The following is a 12,523-nucleotide window of genomic DNA, read 5'->3' as shown; positions in this document are numbered from 1 at the left end:
TCCGGCCGACAATTCGGCGGGGATCCAATGTATTTAGAGAGACAGGAACAGGATGGTACTCCTCCAATATTTCTACATTCTGCATGGGGCCCACAGGGGGATGGTACACAGGGGTCCAAAGCTTCAGAGGGAGGGGGTGGTGCTGAAATTGAAGAATTATTAACGCAGCTGTCGAATGGCCGTCGTTGCCTCAAGATGTCCATATAAACGAAATATAAGGATGACAAAGTATATAAATCTGAAGTATAAAATTCATCGAAAGAGATCATACTCAAAGGCTACAATTTAAATGTGCAAATTTAAAGGTGCGTAAAGGCATCTTGAGTAATATGCATTAAATCTCTTACGAGGTGCTGGGAAACATTTGCTGAAGGGATCTCCGGTGTAGCCAACATTACAAATGCATATAGGACTATGATTGATCACTCTGCACTGCGTGTTTATACCGCAGGGAGTCGGGCAGGGCGATATGCATTTCAAATTGACACAAGCAAGCTGCAATTGACATTCGCTGTTGACAACGCACTCCGGTCGACAGCTTGGGGGACTTCCAATGTAGTTTGGTAGGCAGGAACAGACAGCTTGACCATTCAAGTCACGGCATTTACTATTGGGTCCACAGGGCGAGGGACTGCATGGGTCTACTTCGTCCTCCACAACTGCATTAGGAAATACAACGTTAAGCCTGTGCACTTTAATGTTTTAATGAGCAGCAATTCTCTTTCTTAATGCATCTGGGCTTACTGATTGGCTGGACTGCTGAACAATGTCTGAATGGGTCTCCTGTAAAGCCTGCGTTACAATAACAAGATGGCAAGTGGTTCACCACGTGGCACTGGGCATTATAACCGCAGGTTCCTGGGCATGGGTCCTTGCACTTGGTGTTGATGCAAGCCATGTTCGACATGCAGTCGGAATTAATGACGCACTCAGGGCGACAGCCCTCGTACGGGTTACCTATGTAGTCTGGGAGGCACGAGCATGCTCCTGCTCCGTTATACTCGCGGCAGATGGCATTGCTGCCACAGGGAGATGGGTCGCACGGATTCCTAATTTCTTTCGGGGGCTCTACTGGAAATAGAAATTTTTTTTTTTATCATTTTGACTCCAAAAGCATAGGTATAAGTGCCATATTAGTGCGTGGCCCCCAAGAGCTGTGAATTATCCTCTCTTGATTTTGGGTTAGAGAGGGTTGACCTACGGCAGTGCAGTTGATATATCATGGGTATTACTGCGGGAGGGTTTTATTTTGTATTTCATTGGACCAGGTAAGCGCTTATTTCTATTGATGAATGATCGTTTTAATTCGGTGGGTATGGACTACGCAAGGCTGTTATAATTTGCAGTGCATTGTATAATGTGTAACATATGGTTGGTAGCTACACTCTCAGTAACTAGGTATATATTATGGTGTTATATAAGCGGCTTGTGCAATTTGTCTATTATTTTATTTTTCGCTAAGGAATCTTTCCACGTCTTAGCGAGGCATCAGGGATTACGGTTTATTCGTATGATGCTGGTGTAATATAATTTCTTATGTATCGTAGCAGTAAAATCATTCAGGCTACATGCTGCGTACTAGGCGCATGTGAATTAGGGGTCGGCAATATTATGGGGCTTAACGTTAATCGCAGGTGGTTGGTTCAGGGTAAGGACATCGCAGTGTCCTTGTTATCAGGGATGTATGGGGCGGAAGGGAACGATTCGCCATCCTTGTTTTAATGGGTCTTGGGTATCGTAGTATCTTTGTTATCAGGCCGGATTAAATTGGGCTTCAGGGGGAAACGCTGGGGAGGAGTGCATTATCGAGCCCAGTCGATAGGCCCCGCCACCATTTTCATTTCAAACGCATTTCATATTTCAATATGGTTATCGAGAAGCTTTCAAAACCAGGAAGCTTCCTTGAAAGCGTTTTAGCTCGACCGCTTGGCCGCTAAGGAATCTCCTATTATGCGACTAAACTGAAGTCGCGTGACTTTCTGAAACTATTTCTAGCACTTACCTTGTTCACCTTGGCATGCAAGCAACATCAGGTACATGCAGTAATGAAGAGTCGACGAGTATATGTACTTACCCTTAACGGCAGGCTGGCAACTGCTGAACGGATCACCGGTGTAACCTTCTATGCAGCTGCAGACGGCGTGATGATTGATGACGGAGCAACGTGCATTCAGACCGCAAAGACCGACACAAGGATCACGACACTTTTGTTGAATGCAGGCGAACTGCGGTGCACATTCGGGATTGATAGTGCATTCTGGTCTGCAGTTTGGTGGTATACCGATGTAATTTGGCGAGCAGGAACATGCAGGACTTTCGCCGCGTACGTGACACTCTGAATTTGGTCCGCAGGGCGATGGCAAGCAAGGATTGGTAGGCACTTTGGGTGTCTCCACTGATATAAACAAGATCATTGTTATTTTTACATGTTGATTGGTTCCATATAGGGATTTGAAATTATTTAAATCTTACCTGGTATTGGGTAACACCTGGTGAACGGATCGCCTGTGTTCCCTTCGGAGCAGCTGCAAATAGGATTGTGATTCACAACCTGACACCTGGCATTCTGTCCGCAGGTTCCAGGACACGGGTCTTGACACTTGTTTGCTAGACAAGCTTGCGTCAATGGACATTCTGCACTGACGATGCACTCCGGTCGGCAAGATGGTGGACTACCAATGAAGTTCAACTGGCAGGAACATACTGCGTGGTTATTGATGACCTTGCAGATGCTGTTTGGCCCACAAGGAGATGGCGTGCATGGTTGCTTAGGAGTATCTAATGAGAATACAAATTATTAGTGTTATGTAATTCTTGGTTCATCATTTTGTTTTATACCGAGTAACGCAATACACACCTTCTTGCTTGAATGGTCGACAGAACGAGAATGGATCTCCAGTCGTACCAGGTGGACAACTGCACATTGGAATATGATTGACAACATCGCAACGAGCTGCAGTGCCGCAAGTTCCTGGACAAGGATCTATGCAGTGTTGGTTGATGCAAGCTTTCACTCGACTGCAATCGGAATTCATGGTACATTCCGGCCGACAATAGGAGTAAGGATCACCAAAGTAATCAGGAAGGCAGGTACAGCTGCCTTCGTTACATATTGCATTGGGTCCGCACGGTGATGGATTGCAAGGATCCTGAGGAACCTTTGGTTGTTCTGTAAAATATGAATGTGACCAATTTTCATATGTTCGTATACAATAAAACATAGTATCATTGTATATAAATGAAATCTTACCAATGATCAGTGAGCAAAGTGTAAATGGATCGCCAGTAAATCCCTGTTGACAGAGACAAGTCGGTATGTGATTCTGAACACGGCAATCCGCATTTTGCCCGCACGATCCAACGCAAGGATCTCTGCATTTCTCTGAGATGCAAGCTTGATTCGAAGGACAATCCGTATTCACAACGCATTCAGGTCGACAATTTGGTGGAGAGCCAATATAATTCTTGAGACAGGAACAAGCTGCTTGGTCACCGACATTTCTGCATTCAGCGTAAAGTCCGCATGGACTGTATGCACAAGGATCTCTTGGTGTCATTTCAACGATTGGTGGTTCGACTGTAAGAAAAAAACGTACATTATATAAAAATTATTTACGAGTATTGTGTGCTAAGGTATAAATGTATCCTGTGTTTTTACTTGGTTGAGGATAACATCTTGAGAAAGGATCTCCTGTCATTCCTGCAGGACAACTGCACAGAGGATTGTGATTGATCACTTGGCATCTGGCTTCGACTCCACAAGTACCAGGACAAGGATCATTGCACTTGTACTTGTAGCAGGCACGATTTTGTGGACATTCGGAATGTACAACGCACTCTGGTCTACAATTTGGAGGTGAACCTATGTATGATTCTTGGCAAGTGCACACAGCCTGATCATTGATTGCACGACAGATACTGTTGGGTCCACATGGAGATGGTCTACAAGGATCAATGACCGTTGCTTCGGTAGCTGTAATGATAATGTTGGTTAGTAAGATCAGTAAATGAAATGCTTAATTCCATAGAGGACAGTTTTACGTACTTGGTTCTGGCTGAAGTGTACAGAACGTGAAAGGATCGCCAATGTATCCAGGGAAGCAAATGCAAGTTGGAATGTGATTAACGACAGAACACTGAGCTTGTGTACCACAGACACCAGGACATGGATCCTCGCATTTGTTTCGAACACAAGCCTTGTTCGTTGGACAGTCTGAACTAAGGATGCATTCAGGTTGACAGCCTTCGTATGGATTGCCATGGTAGTCCTCGATGCAGCTGCATGCACCTGCATTGTCACGTTGCTGGCAAACTGCATTGGCACCACAAGGCGATGGTTCGCATGGATTGATAACTTCATCTGTAAAATATATAGATTTAATAAACGTATTTGGAATTAAAATTAATATAATAACCTTGTACAATTGCTTATTACCTTGTTTGATAACACATTGCACAAACGGATTACCGGTGTATCCAGTGAAACAAGTACATGTCACAGCATGATTGATTACTCTGCACTCAGCATTGCTTCCACAAGAACCGGGACAAGGATCTTTGCATTTTGAATTTATGCACGCCTTGTTTGAAGGACAATCAGGATTTATAACACATTCGGGTCTGCAGGAAGGTGGCGTTCCAATGTAAGACGGCAAGCATGAACATGATGGTTGGCCATTAACATTTTGACATTGTGCATTTGGACCACAAGGCGAAGGATTGCAAGGATCTTCAGGCAATTTCGGTTCGGGCACAACTGCAATGATTAAAATGAAATATTGTTAACATCGTTTATAAAACTGTAAATTCACGAAAAGTTAAGTCATTTGGTATCTTACTTGGAATATCATAACAGCTCCTAAATGGATCACCAGTCTGTCCAGGCAAGCAGCTGCAAATTGGAGAATGATTGATGACTTCACAACGTGCATTCAATCCACAAGAACCCAGACATGGATCAGTGCATTTCTTGTTAACACAAGCCCTAGTGGGTGAGCATTCAGAGCTTACGATACACTCTGGTCTGCAGGAAGGTGGCGCACCAAGATATCCTTGCAGACAAGAGCATACAGCATGGTTATCGATATTCCTGCATTGACTGTTTGGTCCACAAACGGATGGGGTGCAAGGATCTCGTTTATCTTCTGGCAGAGCTTGTGGTTGTACTCTGCAGTTAACGAAAGGATCGCCAACGTATCCAGTTGGACAGGAGCAAACAGGAATGTGATTGACCACGTCGCATTGAGCATTCTGGCCGCAGACACCAGGACAGGGATCTTTGCACTTGTTACGCAGACAAGACTTGTCACGGGGACATTCTGAGTTCAGGATGCATTCAGGTCGACAGGCTTCAAATGGATTTCCAGTATACTCTGGTAAACATTCGCAATCACCATTTCTGCATATTGCATTGGGTCCACAAGGCGATGGATTGCAAGGGTCGCTATGAATCGAAGGTTCAGTAGCTGAAAATTAGAGAAAATCATTATTACAACTGCGTGTCACGAAACCAAGATCGACAGACTTTTAGAAAATGTATTGTACGTACTCGGTGGAATTATCGTGCACTGTGTGAATGGATCACCAGTGTATCTCTCGATGCAAGTACACACCGGAATGTGATTCAGGACATGGCACTGTGCATTGATACCACAAGAACCGGTGCAAGGATCCTGGCACCTCTGATTTACGCAAGCAAGATGACTCTTACATTCAGCACTTATGCTGCACTCTGGTCGACATTCTGGAGGAAGACCGACGAAGTTTGGAAGACAAGAACATGCAGGATTTCCTGATATAATTTGACACTGAGAGTTTGGACCACAGGGAGATGGTGTGCATGACGGTGGTCTTTGTGTTGTTGGGATATCAGCAATTACTAAAAAAAAAGACATTTTTGTAGTCCACCATTAAAACCCTAAACCACTTTCGTTAGCCTCTAGATTGTATTATTACCACGAGGAGAACACTGAGTGAATGGATCTCCTGTAAAACCAGCTGGGCAGGTGCAAATTGGATTGTGATTCTTGGTAGTACATTGTGCTCTCAAGCCACAAGTGTTTGGACAAGGATCAGCACACTTCTTATTGATACAGGCGAGATGGACTGGACATTCAGCATTGACAATGCATTCTGGTCTGCAAGATGGCGGAACACCAATGTACTCTGGTTGACAAGTGCATACAGCTTGTCCATTAACAGTACGACACTTGCTGTTAGGTCCACACGGTGATGGTGAACAAGGATCTCTGGCTGGTGGTATGTCTATTGGAGATGATATTAAATTAAAATTGAAACTGATCTTCTTATAAGAAAATAATGTCTATTGAATCTGTCAATTACCTTTAGTCTCCTCAATGTTACAAGCAAAGTAAGGATCTCCAACATAACTTGGTGGACAGTTGCAGACAGGCACATGTGCCTTAACACTGCAGATGGCCAAAGTACCACAAGTTGATGGACAGGGATCAATGCACTTAAATCCAACACAAGCCAAATGCTCAGCACAATCATTGCTTGATTCGCATTCCCTGTGACAACCCTTTTGTTTGTCATAAGGATCTCCAATGAAATCAGATGGACAGGCGCAAGCACCAGCACCATTTCTTTCACGACATTGAGCATTGGGTCCACACGGATTCGGCAAACAAGGATTCGATGGTTCTGGTTCTCTGGCTGTATTAACAATTAATATGTGTTACCGTTTGAAATGATTAAACATAGATAATTTTAAGTTATGTAAAATATCTGTACTTACGTGGAGGAGGTGCCAATGTACAACTAACAGATGCATCTCCAATATATCCTTCAGGACAGGTGCATACAGGCGCATGATTCTGCACGGCACATCGAGCAAGCTCACCACAAGCACCGGGGCAAGGATTCTTGCAACGTTGATTAATACAAGCAGCAGTGGTAGGACATTCCGAGTTATCAGTACATTCAGGTCTGCAATTTGGAGGTCTGCCAATGTAGTTCAATGAGCATGAACACGCAGGTTGTGAGCCGATAACTTTGCACTGAGAATTTGGTCCGCATGGATTTGGCACGCAAGGATTTCCAACGTCTTTTGGAGGTGGTCGTGGCATTTCGATTTTAACACACCGTGAGAAAGGATCTCCAGTGTAACTAATACTGCAGCTGCAGATTGGATTGTGATTTACAACAACGCATTTGGTATTTTCACCACAAGTTCCTATACACGGATCGGCACATTTATATTTGACGCAGAACTTGTTCTGCGGACATTCTGACGAAACAGTGCACTCTGGTCTACAGGATGGTGGAGTACCGATAAAACCAGTCTGGCAAGAACACACAGCATGGCCATTCAGAGTACGGCAATTGCTGTTCAGTCCACAGGGTGAAGGTTCGCAAGGATCTGTTATAGGCTCGGTAGTAACCGCTTCGATTACTCCACAAAACGTTAAAGGATCTCCTGTATAGCCTGCTAAGCAAGAACAAGATGGAGCATGATTCATAACACGACAAACTGCATTCTGTCCACATGCTCTAGAACATGGATTCTTGCACTTATTGCCCACGCAAGCTTTGCTACGATCACAATCTGCGTTCGTCACACATTCTGGCCTGCAGCCTGTGTAAGGATCGCCGAAGTATTCAGGCAAGCAACTGCAGGATCCTGCGCCGTTGAGCTCATTGCAAACTGCATTGGCTCCACATGGCGATGGATTGCACGGAGTACGAGGAGGCTCAGTAGTCGTTGGCTCTGAAACATTAATAATTTTCATGAGTCTAAGCTCTCAGTGCTTGGCGAATAAATAAAAATTGTATATGCAGTAAAAAAAAAAAAACAGTAATATACCTTCCATTATTGGTGTACACTGAGTGAATGGATTACCAGTGTATCCTAGATTGCAAACACAAACAGGATGGTGTTTCACAACGTTACAGTATGTATTTACACCACAAGAACCAGGACAAGGATCTGTGCATCGTTCCTTCAGGCATGCTAGATTTCCAGGACACTCCTCATTTGTCACACATTCTGGTCGACAGTTGGGTGCACGACCAACGTAGTTAGGCAGACAGGAACAAGCTGGGAATCCATCGATAACTCGGCATTGTGAATTGGGACCACATGGAGATGGAATGCATGGGTTGCCACTTGGACCTGGAGCTGGTATTTTTACTGTGAAAAAAAAAAGATGGTTATAAGCCAATTTTTATTATACTTAGCTTATACATTTACACTAAACTAAGGTATTTCAATACAGTACTCACGTTCTTCCTTCAAACATTCGAAGAATGGATCTCCGGTATATCCAGAAGGACAACTGCAAATTGGATTGTGATTCACGACTTGACAATTTGCATTCTGACCGCACGTGCTTGGGCATGGATCATTGCATCTTTGGTTGATACATGCTTTGTTCTGTGCACAATCAGCACTAACTACACACTCAGGCCTACAATTTGGTGGACTGCCAATGTAATTTGATTGACAGGTGCACACTGCATGGTCATTAATAACACGACAGTTACTGTATGGTCCACATGGAGACGGTTGGCAAGGGTCTACTGGTATATGGCCAACTGCAAATAAAAGAAATAAATTAATCGTCCACATAGTGGTTCATATTATTGCAAATGAGTATTTTAAGATTGTAGTTCATCAATCATTAAGATAATATACATGTGAGGTGTTACCTGCTGGAGGGATATGACAAGATGTCAATGGATTTCCAGTGTAACCAGGTAGACAAGAGCAAGATGGCTGATGGTTAAACACTTGACACTGTGCGTTAAGTCCACAAGCTGAATCACAAGGATCTTTGCATTTATTGTTAATGCACGCCTTGGTATGGATACAATCCGAATTTTGGACACATTCTGGTCTACATCCTTCATATGGATCTCCTGTATAATCAGGTAAACAAGTGCAAGATCCAGCACCATTACGTTCCTTGCATACTGCATTCGAACCGCATGGAGATGGATTGCAGGGCTCGCTGGGTGGTTCCTCTGGTAAGACAACTGGAACATTTGATATTGCAATTAGTACGGTTTCCAAAGTAAAAGTAATTTAAAGAAGTGTTCGATTTTGTATATACCTTTGAGATTGCATCCATAGAATGGATCACCTTCATATCCCTCATAGCACTGGCACATTGGACGATGATTTTGCACTGTGCACTTGGCGTTAAAGCCACAAGAACCTATGCACGGATCAGTGCACTTCTTCTGGAAGCAGGCAAGATGATTGGAACAGTCCTGGTGAATGAGACACTCGGGTCTGCAGTTAGGCGGCGCGCCAAACATTCCAGCGAGGCAGGCACATACTGGTCGACCTTCCTGAACTCTACACTCTGCGTTTGGACCACATTGAGATGGTAGGCAAGGATTCTTCGGTTCAGGAACTTTCACATCTTCCTTGACACATTGCACAAACGGATCTCCAGTATATCTTGATGGACAACTGCAAATGGGGTTGTGGTTGCTCACTTGACAATGGGCATTCAAACCACAAACTCCTGGACAAGGATCACTGCACTTCTGCCCGATACAAGCCAAATGTGGAGAACATTCTGAACTGACTAGACACTCTGGACGACAAGATGGTGGTGTACCCTGGTATCCAGGACTGCAAGAACATACCGCACGATCATTCATAACACGACAGATGCTGTATGGACCGCAAGGTGATGGGGTGCATGGATTCTGTGATGGCAAAGGAGCTTTCTCAACTTTGCATGACTGGAATGGATCACCACTGTATCCTGACAAGCAAGAACAGACAGGGATGTGATTGAGCACTTCACACTGTGCGTTAGAACCGCATACGCCAGGACAAGGATCTCTACAATGTTGATTCAGACAAGCCAGATGACTTGAACAATCTGCGTTGATGATACACTCAGGTCTGCAACCGCCAACATATGGATTTCCGATGTAGGGTGGTATGCAGCTGCATTTGGCAGCTCCATCACGAATCGTGCAAAGCGCATTGTTTCCACAGGGCGATGGGTCACATGGATCTTGTGGGTCTGGTTCTCGTAGTGGTATCTTTGTACAGCCTACGAATGCGTCACCTTCAAATCCAATCTTGCAGGAGCAATAAGGAGTATGACTTATGACAGTACAGTCGGAGTTTGGTCCACAGCTATCCGGACACGGATGGATGCACTTATGATTAACACAAGCCTGATCAATGGGACATTCTTGACTTATCAAACACTCTGGCCTGCAATATGGTGGACTTCCAATAAATGTACTCTGACACGAGCACACGGGTCTGCCCATTTTGACTTGGCAAATGGAATTAGGTCCACAAGGTGAAGGATTGCAAGGCGAAAGCGGTTTCTTCTCTTCTTCTCTGTCGATCGGAGCATAACATCTCACGAACGGATCTCCTAGTTGATCAGCAGGACAGCTGCATGTAGGATTGTGATTGATCACAGAACACAGTGCATTGTAGCCACATATTCCATTGCATGGATTAACACATTTGTTATTTATGCAAGCTTGAATTTGCAGACAATCAGAACTGACGACGCACTCTGGGTTACAAAGAGGTGGACTTCCTCTGTATCCTGGTAAGCAGGAACAAGTTGCGTAGCCTTGAGGTGATACTGTACATCTGCTGTAAGGTCCACATGGAGATGGATCACAAGGATTCAATGGATATGGTGTTGGCACCGCTGGTACATCTCGTATTGGATGACAATATACGAATGGATCACCAGAGTATCCTGTGTTACAGTAACAAACAGGGAAATGATTGATAACATCACAAGATGCACTGGGACCACAAGTGCCAATACAAGGATCCACGCATTTGTGACTGGAACAAGCTCGATCCATACTGCAGTCAGAATTCTGTACACACTCCAAGTGGCATGCGATGAAAGGATTGCCAAAGTAATTCGGTAAGCACTTACAAGTGGTCGCGCCATTTCTTTCTTCGCAAAGTGCATTAGCACCGCATTGAGTTGTGCTGCAAGGATCTTGCGTTTCTACAGCTTGAGGAATGCAACTATGGTACGGATTACCATACAGTCCATATGGACAACTGCAAACTGGTGTATGCAAAATAACAGCACAATTTGCATTAGCGCCACAAGAACCCAGACAAGGATCTGCACACTTCCATCCGATACATGCTTGATTAAACGCACAATCACTGTTACTTAAACATTCAGGTCTGCAGAATACACTGTTCTGATTGTCTGGAGAATTGCATCCTCCACAAACTGCAACTTGATTGGTAAATGTATCACACAAAGAACTCTGTCCGCAAGGTGAAGGCATGCAGGGCAGAGTGAGATTGCGTTGATCATCCATTGATATTGTAGGTCTTGGAGTACAGCGGATGAAAGGATTGCCGAAGTAATTCGTGTGGCAGACACAGGTTGCTGTATGATATGAAACTCTGCATTCTGCATTTGCACCGCAAATAGTACCAAGTGAACATGGATTTATGCACTTCGTTCCAATACAAGCCTTGTCATCAGAGCAATCTGAATTGATGGTACACTCAGGATGGCATCCGCTCTGAGGATCTCCAATGAACTCCGGGAGACAGGAACAGACTGCTCTATCTTGCAGAACTTGACAAATTGTATTGAGTCCGCATGGGCTTGGCAAACAAGGGTTCTTCGGTGGTTCAGGAACAAGTGGTGGCGAGCATCTCATTGTTGGATTGCCATACAGACCTTCCTTGCAGGAACATACAGGATGATGAAGTTCGACGCGACAGGTGGCACCAATGCCGCAGGCTCCCAGACATGGATTCTGGCACCTGTATCCCATACAAGCTTCTATCAAGGAACAATCGTCATCCACAGTGCATTCAGGTCTGTTGCATCCGGCTGCACTGGTAGGATCACCAGATGTGCCATCGATGCACTCGCACAAAGCTTGATTTTGCGGCGTGACTCGGCACTCTGCATTGGGACCACATGGACTTGGTTGACAGGGGCTGATGGGAGGCGCGTGACAACCAGAGTAAGGATCGCCTATGAATCCAGTCTTGCAGTAACATTGTTCTTGATTGTAAGAAACGTAACAATCCGCGTTGCGACCACATGGTCCTGGTTGACATAGTTCCACTACGGTTGGTGTTGCACAAATCTTGTAAGGATTTCCAACGGTTGAGTCAGGACAATAACAAGGAGGATCCTTCTTCGCGTCACAGACAGCACCAGTTCCACAAGGATTCGGTTGACAAGGATCTGATTGCAATACGCATCCTCTGATGGTATTTGGACTCTCAATGTATCCTGGTAGACAGGTACACTTGGAGAATCCATTTTCTAAAACAGTGCACTGGGTATTTGGTCCACATGGTGAAGGATCACAAGGATTATCCGGAAGTGTACAGGATACCCTTGGCGGATTGCCTTCGTATCCTGGCAAGCAGAAACATTTAACCTGACCGTTGACAATGCGACATCCAGAATTTGGACCGCAGGGATCTCCTTGACAGTTGTCACCTTCTGGAACTAAATTTATAAAAAGTTATTTATTAATTGCTGCTGACTGATTAATCTACTCTTTCTAC

General features: G+C 44.5%; 1 protein-coding gene across 4 annotated transcripts in view; it reads right to left on the bottom strand.

Moving 5' to 3' along the window:
• Positions 1–12,523, bottom strand: part of LOC107272159 — a 97,471-nt gene that overhangs the window by 42,961 nt on the left and 41,987 nt on the right. For all 4 annotated transcript variants that reach the window (XM_015749020.2, XM_025089458.1, XM_015749022.2 and 1 more), the window contains 16 exons: positions 9,075–12,464; positions 8,671–8,997; positions 8,245–8,556; positions 7,826–8,152; positions 6,758–7,729; positions 6,343–6,675; positions 5,956–6,264; positions 5,549–5,878; positions 4,839–5,465; positions 4,436–4,756; positions 4,046–4,360; positions 3,659–3,973; positions 3,251–3,577; positions 2,858–3,169; positions 2,473–2,778; positions 2,075–2,395 (listed from right to left, as the gene is read on the bottom strand). In XM_015749020.2, coding sequence (XP_015604506.1) covers positions 2,075–2,395; positions 2,473–2,778; positions 2,858–3,169; positions 3,251–3,577; positions 3,659–3,973; positions 4,046–4,360; positions 4,436–4,756; positions 4,839–5,465; positions 5,549–5,878; positions 5,956–6,264; positions 6,343–6,675; positions 6,758–7,729; positions 7,826–8,152; positions 8,245–8,556; positions 8,671–8,997; positions 9,075–12,464 — 9,144 coding nt within the window. The remainder of the gene's footprint in view (positions 1–2,074; positions 2,396–2,472; positions 2,779–2,857; positions 3,170–3,250; positions 3,578–3,658; positions 3,974–4,045; positions 4,361–4,435; positions 4,757–4,838; positions 5,466–5,548; positions 5,879–5,955; positions 6,265–6,342; positions 6,676–6,757; positions 7,730–7,825; positions 8,153–8,244; positions 8,557–8,670; positions 8,998–9,074; positions 12,465–12,523) is intronic.

The sequence above is a fragment of the Cephus cinctus genome, unplaced genomic scaffold (assembly GCF_000341935.2).
Source record: "Cephus cinctus unplaced genomic scaffold, Ccin1 Ccin1_scaffold1111, whole genome shotgun sequence".
NCBI lineage: Eukaryota > Metazoa > Arthropoda > Insecta > Hymenoptera > Cephidae > Cephus > Cephus cinctus.
Note: the sequence above shows the minus strand (reverse complement) of the source record. Positions and strands in the feature narration are given on the sequence as shown.